Genomic DNA, 18,069 nt, shown 5'->3' on the forward strand with positions numbered 1-18,069 from the left:
TTTAAATTCTAAGAAATTAGATCTGAAACATTTATTTACCAGACATTTTACCCCATTTCAATAACTTCCACATCTCAATTGAGATATCAATAAGAATCTCAATATCAAAATCCTGTTGGCTTAAATCCAGAATGAATTATAGTCCAATAAGTTTTTATCTTACTGAAAATATTGTTTATATTAAATATTTTTTCTTCTGGCGTCTATCCACACTGAAGCGGTGCAAAAGGCACTGCATGGAATCAATATGGTGCTTACTTTATCGTGAGTATATGAATGTAGGATGAGCTGATCAATCTAGCTCTTCAGGTACCAGTCAGGGAGATATTAATTTAACACCTTAATGATCGCATATAAATGTATGAGCTATAGGCCTATAACCACTCGCATCGTCAATTTTGTCAAAAAATTCACCTGTAATAAACATAGAGGCTAAACCATTTACGTTTTCTGGAAATTTATCAACACCTGGAGTTCCACAAAAGCTGATTGTTTCGTTGAGTGTCGGTGTATGACCAGTCCATATCATCAACATTCCCGGCAGAGTCATCTTCAGAATCACTCAAATCCATTTGTATAACCCGAGGACCTCTTATAGCTTTTCTAATTATTTCAGAACCACTATTGGAATCACTATGGACTTCACTTTTACTTCTCTCAATATCACTAGGATCTACTGAAAAAATATCCAAACAAATTTGGTCAGACCATAAAAAATATCACTCAGATAAGATTTGAAAAGGGCCGAATCCAGGTAAAATTTCAGTCATAAATTTTAGAAACAAGATACAAACGTTCATGAAATCATCTCGTAGCCATGACACGAACCTTTTTAAGTAGCGTGAATTTATTTACAATGTACAAAAGTCTTGATTTACTCAATAGATGTCATTGAGTTTGACTACTTATAAACCGGTCCTTGGCGATCAGTTCCAAATTCCCGTAAATGCGGGACCGGTCATTAAGGTGTTAATATAAGAGAAAACACCACAAACATTAATTTAAACCACCCTAAGAATGGAACCTGGGACCTCCAGTACGAAAGCCAAATGCACTGATCACTTCACTATGGGGGCGGAATATTTGAAAGGTTGATATAGCAAGATAATAAAATAAAAGAAAGATAAGGTTAAAATTGATCAATTTATTCATGTTCAGTTATAAATTTCCCAACAAGTGACAATTTTATATACAAATATGTGCAGCAAATTTTAGACATTTGCGTGTGCATTTGGAAAGTAAACCGAATCAATTTGTTCCCAAGGTTTGTGGCAATATAAAAAGAGAAATAAAAAACAACATCTCATTCAGCACAGAGCGTTAACAAGTAAATTTAACCTAAAACATGTGCGATATGGAGAGGTATTGACTAAAAGATGTAGTAGTCTTCGCCTTCAAGATGATACGTAACTTGTTCACAACGAATGTTTAAAATTTTCCACGAAAACACTTTGTTATATATCGAAATTCATTAAACTAATATTATCGTACTGTAGAGTACAAGGCTAGAGGTCGAAAAAAATCCATATTGCTTGCAACATTTATTGGATGAACATTTCACACTGGAAAGTGGGCATCGATCAATCGTCACCGGGTAGGATTGTACATTAGAAAGGATGGAGTCAAATCAATTGATAACGTAATGTTTGTACAAAGATTTGTTGAGCGGAGGTCCTTCACTAATCCCCAGCCTCATCATCTTCCTCCATAGCCTTGTCTCCTGTGGACTTGGTCTTCTTTTTCTTCTTCTTGTTGGATTTTCTGCTGGCTGATGATAAGACAGTCTGGAAATTAAAATGAAATCATAAATCATCAAGTCAAATAAAAAAACAGTCGACAGATCAATAAAATAATGACATAATAATAGGGGTTTATCATACATATGTTTTTTATTTCATTAAAAAAAATAAACAAAAAAAAATGTAAATTACAACAGTGTACTTTTTCTCAAAATATATTTGATGTCGAAATAGAGACAGCATTTTTTTATTATATGAAAGGAATATGGAAAATAAATAACTTCCCCCTTTTACCATTGATCAACAAATGCCTGAAATACTACATATACTTCTAATTTGACCAATTGATTATTAGCAATATTTTTTACAATTATTTGTTTTGCACCCAATCACTGTATGGATAAGATTTATTAATAAGCTTACAGGATTTAACCCCTGAGGGTCATATATCAAAATATATTAAATGTTTCAACTAGGACATTTTCATATACAATGAACTTCATGATACATAGTTAGTTGATATTGGTTGGCGTTACGTAGAAGGTAGCGAGTTTTCAAATAAGAAGAGAAAAAAGAGTATGTATAGAATTTTTCATGCTCTTTCATATTGTAAACGTACCTAGTCCAATTTGGGTACGCTTTTGATTCCACAAATTTTAATGTGACCTTTAATAAGTTCATATTGCGCTCTAAACATTAAAACTCAAAATCTCAGAGTTGAATCTCTGCATAACGCTGGCAATTTGACAATCGTACATATGTTTGCACTCTTGACAGTTGGCAGTTTTGTTTGTGACAGATTTTGTGCTTGCACTATTTTTTATGAAAACTTGACTTGTCTTTAACCTTTCCCTCGCAGTGATGTTTTTACTAAACTCGACTTTAAAATATCAATTTAAAATATGATACGGGCTCAGAATTTTTGTATTCCTCCATAATATAATTACTTATTATATAAAAGTATTGTAAGATAAAGTTATTCATTTGCAGTGACGGAAATAAATAATTGATGAAAAAATCGGGGATAAAATCACCAATACACAAACGTGTCCAGTGACGCGTGCATGTCGCGCTTTGCGTATAGGCACACGTGGCTTCATACTGTTTCTGGCGATCTGCTTTTAATAGCGCACAGGTTTTATTTGCGGCGGTCGCGTCATTACACCAGCTACTTGTGATGTATTTTTTTTCTCGTTTTCAGATACTTACCAGAGCTAACATTACAAAATTGTTAATTACAACTTCAACTATGGTCAATAAAAGCAAATATTAGGAATATTCACATCACATTTCACATGGTGTACAAAATACATATCACCGTTGCATGCGGTAGTTTTTAGTATTGTAGGAAAAGGTTAATGGAGTACAAACGTTTTTGACCTCCTATTTAAAAAATATTGTTAATTGTTAGTGTCAATTGCTCACCAGGACGTCGGGGTCCGTGACGGAGTGCTCGGATTGGCAGTCCTCGACGTTGAAGGGCAGGCCGGTGATGCGCAGGGCCCCCGAGGGCATGAGCAGCACGGTGAACTTGAAGTGCGCCACCAGCTCGCCCGGCTTCTCGTACAGCACCTGGAAGGGCTCGATGAGCTTGTGGTTCATGCACTCCACCACGCCCATCCGCGCCTTGGTCTCCTCCGAGAAGCTGCGCAGGTTGAAAGGCATGCTGCCGTGCTTGTGTTTCGCCTGCAAATGGAAACAATATTACATTTAATTATAAGATATAATCTGACTTAACATATCATTAAGTATACATATATGTTATGTTAAGTCAGTACTTCTATACGGAGTCGAATCGCAGACCGACCCTCAAGATCAGCACTATGAATCGGTTAGAGGAATTCCAAATGTGGTTACATCGTAGAATGCTACGTATTTCATGGACCGATATGGTCAGCAACTAGAATGTGTTTCAAAAAGCAAGAGAAGGAAGACATTTGTTGACTGATATCAAAGTCTGGAAGGTCTGATATCTGGTATGTGTGCTTAGAGGAGAGAAGTACGAGCTATTGCATCTAATCATAAAAGGCAAAATAGAAGGTTGACGAGGTGTGGGCAGAAGATAAGATTTATTTATCACTATAAAGCTATCAGGTTTTCCAACCAAAAAATAGTAAAGCAATACACATGTAGTTTATTACGATGTCGCAAGCAGTTTTTTTTTATTTATTGGCAAAGCAATGCATAGTTCTGGTATGCAATGCTTTTTTTAGGCGGAGTAAAGAAATTTTTAAAATCAATGAATGGGCTGAAATTTTTGAAAAAGTCGTAAAATAACAGTAAAATTAGAAAGGGGGATATCTTTAACAAATCTAGATTATTTGATATAATATGTCTTTTGATAGTTACAGTTAAATATGTTCCAAAGAAAATTATTGGTATGCAAACGTCAAACTATAGAGCGGAAAAATCTGCCATTTTAGAATATTTCACTGTCAATTATTGAACAGAATAACATCTGGTTGAGGATAATGACAGGTTAGACTTTATGTCTATGGGTCAAAGTGTCGGAATACAAGCTAGTATGAGTACAGGTATGCAGCTATTTTATTTTTCCTACCCACTCGATAATGGAAGCATTCTCCTGCATTTCCTTTCCACCTTTAACTCTTTAAGCACACACATAAAGGACCGCTAAGATGCAAATATTAAAATACCAAATTACCTCCATGTAAAACATTCTTGAAGTTTTCAATTTTAATTGATAGGATTCATCTGTCTTCTTGTAAATTGTGACCCGCTTGTCCGCTTCACGACCCTGTAGCAAGAAACAATATAAATTTCAATATTTTGAGGGTGTCCAAATCTTTATTCCTAAATTCTGGGTTACACCACAATCAATATTTCAATAATATCTCAGCACAGATGAAGAAACGCATTAAAATGGGAATATGGAAGTCTGGGTATTTACAGGGCTTACAATCTGTCATTAACGGGTTTAAGTGATACCCAGATTTTCATGTTATAATGCTTCTTTATTTATATTGAGGTAACAATGAAATGTTGATAAAAAACAAATTACTATAAGCCATGTTTTAATACCCTAGTATCTGATGCTTTAAACATCTTATTAGACAGGTAGGTATGTGAAATTTATACGGTTTAGTGTTCTGCCCTGCTAAGCCATTACGTTGTATGTGGTGACTTGGAAATATTACAACATACTACATTTAATATTGTTGGCCGCCCTAGGCCCCATGCCATGTAGTAAGTACCGGCCGCCCCTTTTTCAGCACCCATCATATAGACTACATAACAAATTTACTTTATTGCCAACATTTATCGAAATAGATTCAGAAATTTAGAAATTCGGAAATTCAACTATAATAGCTGTTAGTTTGTAATACTTGCCATAAAGTGCGCGAGCTTTTAGAATATTTGGGTACTGAGTTATTTTTTGTTTTCATCAGTGGCTTTTTTTGTACGATTGGTTGCCCCTAATATCTGGCCACCCTAGGCCTGGGCCTACAGGGCCTTAGGGCAAATTCGCCACTGAATAAAAGATAATTCATGTTTCCCGAGAGCCACCATCAACTACAAGGTCACCTCTCCTACAAGGCATTAGGTTCTCGCGACCACATGCTCCCCATACGGAGCGGATATGAATCGAGTAAGTCCTATGTAAAGTATAACTTACGACTCCCTCTCCTGTGGAGATGAGGACGTCCATGGCGTAGACGTCGTGCAGTTCGAAGGTGAACTTCTCGTGCTCCTTCCTCTGCGCGTCGGAGGGGTTCTGTATGATGGTCTTCTCACCGTCGATCTTGTTCTGCTTCAACTGGTGAGAGAGCATTCCTTCCACGGGTTTGCATTTATACGCGCTGGCCACTTTGTTTACCATGTCGGTCACCGCATACGTCTGCAAAACACAATTTATACTTTTTAAGTTACATCAAGACTATTAAGGTTTGAAAAAAAATTGGTCACCTTATTAATACAATGTTACATTTTATTATGTCAGTGTCCTGATTATAAAATTATATGTTCAATTCATGTTGAATTCATATAGAATACATTTACTTAATACTTTAGATACTAAGAATTTGGAATGATCCTTCATCTTTAAAAAATAATAAATTATATATTTACAATAAATATTGCAATTTAATTAATTTACTAGACATTTTCTCTTCTTCCTTTTCTGCTTATTACATTTCTACTTAAACATATCTTATTCTATAACATATCTTATACTAGTTACGCTGTGCCCCTCTAACAAAGAAACTGAGCTCTTGTGCTTGGAGAGGGATATACACTCAATGTTTATTGTTTGTTTGTTCCCAAATGTGATGCATTGTAATTTTAAATAAAAAAATTATGCAAATTAACATTTTCACCCTTCTTTCTGAACCTAATTCTAGAATTGCGGGCATAATTTCTAAAATGATAAAGCTAAACGCATTTAAACTATGAAATTTTGTATTAATTGTTACTATTATTTTTTTGATTGTAAATAAAAATAATACTTGACACTGGCAGAAACATCCTTTCACTGGGTGACTGACTGCCAAATATTTTTTTTTTTGTAATTTAGAGTATTAAACAATATGTAATTTTTCAATATTTGTATGGCAAAGTTGCAGTAACTCTACATACCTCGTTCCCGGGTTTGAGTATCCTCAAGGCCGCCTCGCTGGCCAGATGGGCGGCGAGCAGCACGTCCGCCTGCTTCCCGCTGATCTTCTTCTTCTCGCCCTCGGGGGTCTTGCCGCCCACCAGCACGGTGTGCGCCACCACCGCGATGAACCCATCTATGTGCGCGCCCAAGTCACTGCAGAAACAAGTCGCTCATCTCTTACTCTACTCATCAACCGGTTAAGTGCCAAGAGCGTCTTAAGACGCATAATTTTCTGTGAACGGAGCGCCGCTCATACAAAAATTACGTCTTAAGACGCGCCGTTTTAAATGGGCTTTTAGTAAAGAAAATCAATTATTCAAAATGTACAAATATATTGAACGCATAGTGACATCTATTGAGAATATCTTTGCATACTTAGAATTGAAACAGAATTTGTTTTTACCACTTTAAACGTAAATTAAAGAGAGCTTTGTCGTCGGAACAACTTATGGCGCTCAGGGTTGTCCAATAATCCCCGAGTTGCCGTCACTGCCGAATCTGATGACAGTGATTTTAGTGTTGATTGATTCTGATGATTTTTAATTTTAATTTTTTTTAAATCAAAGTGTGTGTGTGTGTGTATACTTTTAATATTAATCTAACATAAACAATTACTTTTGACATATAATTTAGTTTTCATATTTTCTATGACAAATTTTGTGACAAACCTGCACCATGAACAAATAATTTTATGATTATGGATAAATGACTGAACGACTGGTGCGCTCTTCATTTATTTGGCAAGTTTTATAAATAAACGTTAATACACTTTTAATAACAGTATGTTTAGAAGGTTTTATTATTGTGGTAAAATTAGCGGCGTGCTGGGTACCGCCATACATGTACCTGCTGGCAGCTAACCGGTTAAGGGCACCACACACACACTAATCAAGGTAGATGTATCTAAGGAACAAGTCAAGTTCTAGTCAGTGTGCAGTATTCTCAGAAGATTATTTACATGAATGTACACTTCATTTTTGTCCGTTTCCATGTACATGCGACTTACTGTAGTCGATAGCACATTTCGCTCACTCCTTTCAAGAACGTCATAAATCAAAAAGTTTAAAAATATAATACTATGTATTAAAAATAAATATCAAGCCACTTATTGAACTTTTTACTGTGCTACAAATCTTTTTAGGTAAAACCTGAAGGTTTTTTCTCCATTTGAAAAATATTTAGTATATTTAAAAAAAATAATTAAACAATACCTTTTCTTCAAAATGCAAAAACAACATTTTCTGCCCTGTAACGGGTAAAATATTAAGTTAAAAATATGCCTCTTTTGCTGGGATATAATACATTTTCTGGGCATTCCGAAAACACGCACAACTGAAAATTGACTATTTTTGATTTATGACATTCTTGAAAGGAGTGAGCAATTTGCGTACCATGCTGGATGTCCCAGGTTCAATACCCCGGAGGATTAAAATAAATACAAGTGTTTTTTCATTCTAATAATTATTTAATATTACCCTAAAGTGCAGGACTGAGATCACCTTGCCATTATGTATAGTAAATAATCAAATTGCCATTGCATCAATTTGGTGCAGTGGCCTATGCATCACTGGGTGCGGATAATGGTCAATTGACACTCTATTTCAGATATTAATACTTCCTAGAATATTGTATGTGATACTACGCATAATATACACATTCTACTAGTATGTATCTGCATGTTTATTGGTGGAACTGGTAAAGGTTTTATAACTATGCTGTTATTGTTTAGGCAAGGTGATCACTCCTGCGCTTCAGGGACCAGTCCAGGGAGTATCAATAATATTTATTTTCAACCCCCCCCAGGAATCGAACCCGGGACCTCCAGTACGGTAGGTAAACACGCTAACCATTACACCACGGAGGCGGAGGTATTACTATTACTGCAAAATTTATGCATTTCTTATTAGAAGCAGGGAACTGCCATCTGTGGAAACTTGTTCACTGGTTTTAACGGCATTGCTACCAAATTTCTAAATCCATGGATATGCATAATGACGCTATATTTTTTCAACTTGCTAAAATGCCTTCAAATATAAAGAGAACCTATAGAAGTATGTTAAATCCTTATCTTCTTAGTGAAGATAGCCCATTAATAATATAATAATGTACTCACACTTTGGCTAGATCTCCTTCTTTCAATATGTAATCCGCTTCACTAGGGATTGGTGAAAAGTGGCAAATACAATTATTAACTGATACGCAAGTTGGAAAAGCAATGCCTTTCTTCATTTCCTTTTCTTTTTTAAAAACATTTGAAGTTTCTTCTGTTATTAAATTGTCTCCATATTCGCAAATTTCCCTCACTGAAGCATCGACTACACATTTTTCTAATACTAGCTTCAATACCCCTGAAAAAGATTTCAAGTTGGAGTAAATACATATTTTTTGGCAATAAAAGATTTTGAATGTCAATATTGGAATGGGGGTTAAAATAATATATACCTAGCCATGGCACTGACAGAATTATAGGTCAATTGGATGGCTATCAAATTTATATTATAAGTTATAAGTATAGCGATATGATTATAAGAGTACAGTTATTCATTGTGCAATTTGAGGGAATCTATGCCAAATTTACCGCCTAATTCTATTATAGAATTTAAGGTACGAAGGGCGCGATAACGAGTACAGCGAATGAAATTAGTTATATTATCATTATTAGTCCACTTTTTATACATTTTAAAGGCGGAAGTAATATTAATTGACATATTTTTTACACATCGGCAATATACTTGCCCACATGGCATGAAAGGCAGAGATGCCCATATGGGGTTAACGGAAGCATCGAGTAAATAGTGAATTGCACAACAAATGTGAATGGAGGGCGGGCCAAAGGTCTTGTGAATATTCATAACTTACGATTGACCATATCACCGGCCATTTTATACTTGGTAACAACCAAGGGCTCGGCGGTGGTTTTTTCTACATCTTTTTCGTCAGCCATGTCTGCACAGTAAAAATGTACCAAACTTTGAAGTTGTCACGTGACGTCTCGGAAATGATGGCGGATACCGCCTCGCTCGCCAGGGAAGCCAACACAATCCAACAAAAACATTTGTGATATTTGGCAACATTATTTTTGAGTTTCTGAACAAGAATGAATAAATACGGGGCAGGATGTATTAAAATAAATAAACGACTTTGAGTATGTCATGAAATGGGGTATTATTGCAGTTACAATTTATTTATTTTCCATCTCTTTTCTGTGATGAATATTTATTTAGTTGTTTTGATTTAACGTTTTATGAAAATTTCATCATAATGTAATAATAGCGATGAAAACTTTAACCTGTCCCTCCCTAATATAAGTCATATAAATAAATTATGAAGCCTCGGGCAGTGTATTCGAAATTTAATAAATAGTACCACTATAGATAGGTTAGAGAGATATGTAGTACATAAGGATTTTTGAAATACAATAAGAAAACAAGATTTTTGTCATCAAAAACTTTATAAGTTATTATGGTTATAAATAATATAATTTATTTTAATTAAATGTCAATAATAATTCTTCAGAAAGGGAATCTCATCATTGTCGCAAATTGTGCTGCTGAAGGATTTATGCAATAAACATCATTCTTAGAAGCTGGTTTTATTTCTCTGATGTTGTCTCCAATCGGCTGGTTGTTGGAATTTAATACGTTGTGGAATTCCTTGATCTGGAAAATATTGAGTAAGGTCGATATTTAAAATAAAAAACATATTCTTCTTCTATTCACTTTTATCCGCCCTGATGGTGCATATGGCACTGTATCGTATTCATACAGTGTTATCTTAATAAAGGCAAGATGATCAATCGTACACTTCAAGTACCAGTCCAGATTGATGAAATAAAGAAAATATTATTGAAAAAAAGTAGCTCATATTATTTTAAGACTGCTGGTTATCGAATCTGAAACCTCTTACATGGTAATTAAATGCTTTAATCCCTACACCACGGAGCCAGACGTATAAATGTCTACTGTGGAGAAAATCAACTAAAGTTAGAATTTAAATATTAATAGTATAGAGAAGAAAATAAACTATTTTAAATTCATTAATACATAATAAATACGGTTAGGTTTAAAAAAAACATTAGCATGTGCGCTATGCTGTTTAATATCGGCAAGATTGACGTGGTTAACAAACGCGCTTATTTTATGATTTAACCACTTGGTACTTAGCCTCGCAGTATTGTTCGCCAACCGCATAACTGTTAGTATCACCAACGACGTGTCACATGTCACTCATAATATTATACATTTTATGCTGAAACATATTTTATTCATAAATACTGCCTTGTTCATATTTTCATACTATTTTATTTAGGTTATTTATAATCCGAATATTATAACATCTCTTTCGATATAAATCAATAGCTGAATTATTTCCACGCATCACTAACGTATCTATAGACATTTATTTCTGTGTATCAATTTATATTCAAATCCACGACTTTTTTTCTTCATGTAACGCGGTAGAACGGCGTTCCAGCACTTTTTTTCACGGATATTCTTTTTTCTTAATATTCAAAATCAATGAGACAAAACAATATTTGTGCTTACGTAATTACAATCTAAGTTTATATAATTCGTCAAAATGATAAAATACGGTATTGTAATGAACATTAAAATGATATTTGATTTTTTTTTGTGAAAAGCCTGACATGAAGTGAGTTCTGGGACCATTTATTGTTTGTTAAAAAATGCCCTATTTATATCTATCCATATTCAGTGAGAAACCAACTTGATTCTCCGATATTCCGATGGGGTGCCGTGGCAGAATCCATATCGCAGTGTCTGTCGAGTCCATTATGTCAATAGTCCCCTGGTAAAGGAAGAAGTCTTCACTAAAGGCGGGACATAGTTCCGAAAGGGGCTCCGGCACCAAGTTGAATTTTGAGCTGGCTTTCTTCACCTCACTTAAGCTGCCTACTACCTTGGCCAGTTGGGGATTATCCCAAAACTGCAACTAAACCAGACACATTATTTTTTACGCATTTTTACTTTATTATTGTTATGTTTGTTAATTACCTGTGTCAAAAAGGTAAAAATCATTCTACTATTTCATATAACACACCATTATATTTATAATAATAAATTGCAAAATAGGAATATACAGTGGAACCTCTCATAACGAGCATAATTCATTTCAGAATCTTACTCGTTAAGCGAAACACTCGTTAAGCAAACATTTTTTGTATTGACTGGCGCGGAAGTCCCGGCTCACAAGTGAATGTCGTGAAAAGGGTACTCGCCCTTTCTCTGTAACTCGTTATGCGAAAATCGCTCGTTAAGAGAGCATTTTTTTTGCTCGTTATGCGAATTACTCGTTATGAGAGGTGCTCGTAATGAGAAGTTCCACTGTCATCATTATTGGTAACCTCTTCCCGTCTATTTTGTAAACGTTGAATACCGTTTTTATAAAAATCAAATGGTTTTAAATTAATGTATCAGATGAATTGATTTTCAACATCGATGATATTTTGGATTTTTTTATCTTTCAAGGAGTGCTCCATACATCAAAATAGACGATTATCAGAAGAAGAAAGGTCTGGTTAAAATGGAGGGTGAGGTATAACTTCCTACTTTAGTTCTTAGATTTTTATATATCACTCACTCCTTTCAACAACGTCATATATCAAAAAACTTGATTGTTCAGGAGATCGTTTTTAAAGTTTAAAAATATAATAAAACGTTTTAAAATAAATATCAAGCCACTTATTGAACTTTTTTCTGTGCAACAGATCTTTTTAGGTAAAACCTAAAAGTTTTTTCTCCATTTGAAAAATATTTAGTACATTTAAAAAAATAGTTAAACAATACCTTTTCTTCAAAATGCAAAAACAACACTCTCTGCCCTGTAGCGGGTAAATATTAAGTTTAGAATATGCCGTTTTTCTGGGATATAGAACATTTTCTGGGCATTCCGAAAACATGCACAACGACGATTATAAATTGACGATTTTTTTTTATATATGACGTTGTTGAAAGGAAAGAGCGATATGTTAAATATTTTATATAGAATGCTCAAAATTACAAAAAATAGGATACTTTTGACAAGAGGAAAGTAAGTTTAATTTAAGGTACCTCGTTTTAACGAGAATAATAGAGATAAATTTGTTTTAAATTAAAAAAATGTTATTATGATTACCTTAAATAGGTAAGCCACAATGACAAGACCGTCTTCTTTTGTTTTGGCTGTATCAGGGTAAATGTACTCTCGTTTGAAATGTACAACGTGCATTTCCATGCAATATCTATAAACATTTTTTTTATTAAACATGACAGATAAAAAATAAATTTGGTGTCAATGCTCTTTAGTGATCTACTAAAAGCACCATACACCACTGATGACAAAATTCCACTTCCAAGGTATAATAATAAATATGTTATTTGAAAATTATTTGTTGATTTGGCATTAACCTTGTGGAATAACCTGATGATTTAAATATACGTATAAAAATAAAACACACGTAAATTGCCGTTCTTTAGTTTATTAATATAAACACGACTAGTAACTAGAATTACGAATGTTCTCCAAATTAGTCGTGTTTACATTAAGAAATTCAAAAGTGGTAATATACGTATATCACACAAGTGTTTTATTTTTATATTTAAAAAAAATCATTCCCCTTTTCGAACTGATGTTGAGAATTAATAAGGGTGAAAAACAAACCTTTCATCATCCATGGTATGCTCACTTCCACAGGTGACCTTTCTTCCCCAGTGAAAATGTAACTGGGTGAAAATATACTTATCTGGGAGGGGTCCATTCACCAAACAGGGTCTGTCTTCGAGCCAAGGGCCTTTTATAAGGACTGAAAATAAAACTGCGCTGAAGATAATGCGATATTATATTACACACATGTAAAGAGACCAATCAAAGGGTTTATAACGAAAAACAATAAAAAACGTAACAATATTACGTGACTTGTCTTTGAACCATCATTTTGCCATAATTTTGACTATTTTTAGCGTAATTTCACACGCGCGTGTTTGACATTTTCAGAGAGTAAAATAAATTTTTTCATCTTTATAATTTTGTTCGCCTCCGTAGTATAGTGGTTAGCATACTTTACTACCGTGCTGGAGGTCCCGGGTTCGATTCCTAGAGGGGGTTAAAATAAATAAAAGAGAATTTTGGTATTTTTTGGACTTAAATTATCATCACAGTACATGAGTTCGTTTATAAAATATTATTAAGTATGATTGTATCTGCAAGATTATTTGATAAATCGTACATATAAAAGGTTTTTTTTATACTTAAAAACACGCTTTTTCCTATTTACAGGCGTCCTGATTTGAATATCGGCTTTTATTTAAAAAGTAGGGGAAAATATTTTCTCAAATCTATAATTTAATAATGAACAATCCCGATTTTTCTAGTTTATCAACGGCCGTAGGCAATTTGTACATAATATATTACATGTTATATAAAATGATACATTAGTATATTTTGTTTTTAAGTATATTATTGGTTCGAAAAGTAGTTATCTAAACAAGGATGAACAGATAAAACAAGGATTAGCCTAAAATATTGTAATTATTATTGTTTTATAAAATAGTTAGGAAGTGACATATTCCAGATATCGATATGGTCCGCGAAATCATTGCCGAGGTTTTGCATTTGGTTGGGAGATAAATATTTATCATTTGCAATAACAAGGGGTAGTCTAAAATATTATTTAAAAATTTGTATAAATTAATCAGATCAAACAGTTCATATACCTATAACTCAATTTTATAAAATTTGGCAAAAAGCTTGAATACGTAGTTTCTCCGTTTACCTGTGTTCCCAATGTTGTGTATTTCCAGAATGTCTGGCGGAATGTTATAATACATGAAGTCAAGAGGTGGACATTTATAGCTTATGCACCGGTCTAGTGATATATCAATCGGGCTACCTATGATATTCAGACTCTTAAACAGATCACACTTTTCTTGAGGTTTCTTTTCTGATTCTTTACTCATCGCAGTAGCCTCAATAATTATTGTACAAAATCTATTAGATTCAATATGTGACGTACTAGATATTCTGTCAACGTGATGTTCGATTTTATTTGAAGCGATTTGATGGTTTATTGTTGATTCTTAGGTAGGTGCTCAGGATAGTCAGTAAAAATCAGAAATAACATTTAATAAGAAATCAATAAAAAAAATCTTATGATGTCTTATTCCTGGCTACATCCCTTCTTAACGTCTTTGTAGACTGCTAGGGTCAGCTCTCCTCGTTCTCAGGTTACCTATAATTATATAGGTATAATATTTAGGACCTGTCCTTCTGTCATGGACAACGTCACCTAGGCCAAGTCTTCGAACGATGTTCTCTCTATGCAGCATCCATGAATTTTTTTGGTCTTTCTCTAGATATCTTTCGAGGACCGACTTAAAATCTAAAAATAAGATTAAAAAATATAGAAACGTTAATTAAATCTCTAGTCTGGAGCATACTGATATATGGGAGCGAAACGTGGACTATCAGGCAGGTAGAACGGAGGCGGCTGGAGGCGTTTGAGATGTGGTGCTTCAGGATTCATTGGTAGGAACATGTAGGGAACAACGAGGCTTTATTTAAGCAGGGCTGGGAAGTGAGGATGCTTACCAAATAAAGTAATACAACAGCGAGTCAAATGGATAAGCCATGTTGTCGAAGGCATGTGCGAAGGCGCAAACTAGAGGACGACCCCCTTAAAAAAATTATCTCCGACAATCGTTGTAGAGGTGGGGACTGACTATAAATGAAGCAAACTAACCAACGCAAAGATTGTGACTCACGAAGAAGATGGTAGGTAGTTACACTAGCATCAGATTTAAAAAAAAAACAATCGAAACAAATGCAAAATGGATGTCATAAGTTCTGGAAGCTGTCAGTGATTTTTGGTTTGTAATAAAGATAGATATTTTTGGAATGCAGAAAAAAACGATGAGTAAACTCACTCCCCACTGGAAAGGTTTGGAGTGCAAGAAGCCCTGGTATGAAGCGCGTCCGTGCGATGCTTCATTGATGGATTTAACAGATTTTACGTCCAAAGGCGATGCAAAGGTAAAGGGCGAATGTAAAGATGTCCCGGACGCAGAAGATTCTCGCCTGCGGAATTGGAAAAGATGGATGTCTGTCCGCAAGTCCCAACACCAGAAAATCTTGTCGGCATCTGGTAGAAAACCTTGCGACTTGACCATGAATTCCGAGCAGTTTTTTAGATCGAAACAAGAGGATAGAGAAGTTATAGAATGCGCCGAGGAGCTGGTTGTTCCTGACAAGGCTAGAGGTGGACTAGAATATTGGGGGTTTCCTACGCAAATTGGTGGAGAATGCTCCAAAGGTAACGTGCTACACGCCCAGCAAAAAAACATACAGAAAGGCCTCTTACCTAATATTACCAAGACCGGCATTCCAAAGATCATTAAAAAAGAAAAGGGCATAAAAGATGATAGGAAAAAAGTATTTTCATCAAGTTTTGAAAGCTCCAAGTATAAACTTAAAAGAGAAGAGGAGCTAAAATCTAAAATTGACATAATTTTGCCGCACAAGTAAGCTGTGAACAATTTAACTATTTAGAAATCGTGATCGGTTTCTTTTCGATTAAAATGATCTGGATGTTTTCATAAGAGAGAGAGAATAATCAGCGGGTATGTATGAGGAGATGCATGAATGTGGTAGAGGTGAAGATTGTTTGCAAAGACCTATTGGTGTGGCGTTCTCTTCTCTCTGCCAAGCCCTGCAGAGAAGCGGCGTTATTAATTATTTAGTTTTGTGTTTAATAATTTGTTAATTCATATACACATGTTTTCAATTTAAAAGTAACCTTAATGTGTCCTCATTATTTATTTTATTGTTTGCGTTTTAGGCCGGATTTTGAAAACCTGGTGATTTTAGGAGAAAAACCGAATAAGTCTGTTGACAACCCTAATTATTATATTGACATTCCGGTTATAACTGTCAATATGAATCCTAAACTTTCCGAATTTAAAGATTGTTGTGAAGAAACATTAGTAGAAAACGTTGTTGCTTTAAGAATTAATAACTCGGTTTTGTTGAAAGAACCGGGTGGATTTAAAGCGACGCATTTGAGGAAAGTGAAAGAGGAAATTTTTACTGAAAACAAAATTTCTTGGAGAATGAACTATTGGGCTCAACCATTTGAAAAAATAACTCAATATGTCATATTTCAAAATATGGGAACGGTGGCCATTCAGTACGCTTGGAGGAAGGTAAACGATGCAGCACCGTATATGAAGAAGAGACAGTTTGTCCAGACGTTCTTCTTCAACAAGAATGAAGGTGTTATTATCCCAGGAGAAACGAAAAAGGTAGAATGCTGCTATTTTAGCACCAAGCCTGTAATTAGCAAAGAAATTTGGGAGCTTTATACTTATCCAAGTTTCGTTGATAAAGAAGAAACAATAACCTTTTGCTTCTACGGATATTGTTCGCCAAATCGAAACCCCGTAGATCATATAAACTCTTTTATACAAAAACAAACCGCTATACGACTTGTCAAAGATGTTTTAAACTTTTTAATTTGCACTTTTACATGTGAAACGGTTCCAGACGTTTTATATGATGATGTTTGTAAAGATGAATCATTGTTTACTCTCAAGAATCCAAAATATTATTATCACGAACGGGGTGTCAAAAGCCTCAAAGTGTTGTACCAAAAGCTTCAAAATGAATCATTTTATGAAGAGATACCTCCTTGGGATTTGTCTATAAAATCACTGAGAGATTCAATTATAAAAACACAGCTTCCAGAACAGAATGATTTGTTCCTCGAACTACAGGGGATCTTGTCGCATCTACTGAAACCAGTTTTTCAGATAAAGTTTGACAATAAGCATGCAATTGTGTCTTCTATATTATTAAAATTCTTTAACACATTTGAACAAGTTGCTGCTGAAGCGAAGGACGTTGTGGCATTTTCAATGTCTTGTTTGAATCCAACCAACAAATGTTTGTTACAAATGGACGTAGCCAAGAATTGTCCAGAATTAAATAGAGATGATTCTAGATTTGATATTGTCTATAATAATAGGATTGCTGTCAATTTGTATGAAGTTCCCCAAGAATCCTTTTTTTCAATAATTTTTCAACGAAAAATATTAAAACAATTACACTTGGTGATTGAAAATATAGACGCTAGTCTTTATTCTTTAACTTTAGATTTAAAAGGTAGATAAGAATGATTTGATAACATAATTGCTCAAATATACTACAAGTATGTTACTTCGTATAGTTTGAATGAACTTATTGTCCATCGAAGTTGTTTTACATTAACCCTTTTAAAAAAAATCAATACGCAGGTGACAGTATAAATATATATATTTTTATTAAGGCACTTTCTCTATTGTATTTAATCTTAATGTAAAATAAAGCTTTTAAATATTTTCTAAGTTTTATAACTTTTAATTTGTACAGTACAACCCAAAAATTAACCTACGATCTTAGCATAAGATAATAAACACTTAATTGATTAGGCAGCCACATTACGGGAATATATTCCATTTTGAATTTTATTTTTATATGGTGAACCACAAGACCCAAACACGATGTTTGATCCATTGAAACACGTGTCACTATAGATTATATTTTTCTTCTCTCGTTTCAATACTAGAGATTGGTCGGCAGCAAAGCCCTTCATCTTCTCTTCCACTCTGCTCGATCTTTAGCGATCCTCTTCAGCTCAATATAGATGGGAAGAGCATATTTGGTCCAGATACTCTCGGTAATCTA

At 34.4% G+C, this 18,069-nt stretch overlaps 3 protein-coding genes across 4 annotated transcripts; 1 reads left to right on the forward strand and 2 right to left on the reverse strand.

The window, feature by feature from the left end:
• Positions 1–1,124: 1,124 nt before the first annotated feature.
• On the reverse strand, positions 1,125–9,351 carry LOC148307881 (proliferation-associated protein 2G4). The gene is made up of 7 exons (XM_088262663.1): positions 9,217–9,351; positions 8,471–8,705; positions 6,336–6,510; positions 5,377–5,598; positions 4,405–4,497; positions 3,165–3,425; positions 1,125–1,784 (listed from the first exon to the last, which is right to left on the reverse strand). Exons 1-7 carry the CDS (start codon positions 9,299–9,301, stop codon positions 1,680–1,682), a joined length of 1,176 nt encoding a protein of 391 aa, XP_088118789.1. The 5' UTR covers positions 9,302–9,351; the 3' UTR covers positions 1,125–1,679.
• A 447-nt stretch (positions 9,352–9,798) lies between these two features.
• Positions 9,799–14,376, reverse strand: LOC148307882 (carbonic anhydrase 1-like). 2 transcript variants are annotated; one of them, XM_088262650.1, is made up of 5 exons: positions 14,126–14,376; positions 13,015–13,156; positions 12,490–12,595; positions 11,083–11,301; positions 9,799–10,016 (listed from the first exon to the last, which is right to left on the reverse strand). In XM_088262650.1, exons 1-5 carry the CDS (start codon positions 14,307–14,309, stop codon positions 9,870–9,872), a joined length of 798 nt encoding a protein of 265 aa, XP_088118776.1. In that variant the 5' UTR covers positions 14,310–14,376; the 3' UTR covers positions 9,799–9,869. The 2 variants fall into 2 exon arrangements, with proteins under 2 accessions (XP_088118776.1, XP_088118775.1); XM_088262649.1 differs by having other exon boundaries at positions 11,083–11,307.
• Positions 14,377–15,191: 815 nt separating this feature from the next.
• LOC148307883 (MYCBP-associated protein) lies at positions 15,192–17,731 on the forward strand. The gene is made up of 2 exons (XM_088262655.1): positions 15,192–15,869; positions 16,187–17,731. Exons 1-2 carry the CDS (start codon positions 15,247–15,249, stop codon positions 17,514–17,516), a joined length of 1,953 nt encoding a protein of 650 aa, XP_088118781.1. The 5' UTR covers positions 15,192–15,246; the 3' UTR covers positions 17,517–17,731.
• Positions 17,732–18,069: the final 338 nt, after the last annotated feature.

This window comes from Brachycentrus maculatus, unplaced genomic scaffold (assembly GCF_059751285.1).
Source record: "Brachycentrus maculatus isolate JH-2025_06_01 unplaced genomic scaffold, ASM5975128v1 h1tg000186l, whole genome shotgun sequence".
In the NCBI taxonomy this organism is placed as follows: Eukaryota; Metazoa; Arthropoda; class Insecta; order Trichoptera; family Brachycentridae; genus Brachycentrus; species Brachycentrus maculatus.

Excerpts from the sequence above, each read along its gene's own strand:
- LOC148307881 (XM_088262663.1), bottom strand. The coding sequence starts at position 9,301 with ATGGCTGACGAAAAAGATGTAGAAAAAACCACCGCCGAGCCCTTGGTT. Across the intron at positions 3,426-4,404 it reads CAAGAATGTTTTACATGGAG|GCGAAACACAAGCACGGCAG; the intron begins GTAATTTGGTAT and ends TTCCATTTGCAG. Across the intron at positions 1,785-3,164 it reads TCACGGACCCCGACGTCCTG|ACTGTCTTATCATCAGCCAG; the intron begins GTGAGCAATTGA and ends TTTAATTTCCAG.
- LOC148307882 (XM_088262649.1), bottom strand. The coding sequence starts at position 14,309 with ATGAGTAAAGAATCAGAAAAGAAACCTCAAGAAAAGTGTGATCTGTTT. Across the intron at positions 13,157-14,125 it reads ACACAACATTGGGAACACAG|TCCTTATAAAAGGCCCTTGG; the intron begins GTAAACGGAGAA and ends TTTTATTTTCAG. Across the intron at positions 12,596-13,014 it reads CATACCATGGATGATGAAAG|ATATTGCATGGAAATGCACG; the intron begins GTTTGTTTTTCA and ends AAATGTTTATAG.
- LOC148307883 (XM_088262655.1), top strand. The coding sequence starts at position 15,247 with ATGCAGAAAAAAACGATGAGTAAACTCACTCCCCACTGGAAAGGTTTG. Across the intron at positions 15,870-16,186 it reads GACATAATTTTGCCGCACAA|GCCGGATTTTGAAAACCTGG; the intron begins GTAAGCTGTGAA and ends TTTGCGTTTTAG.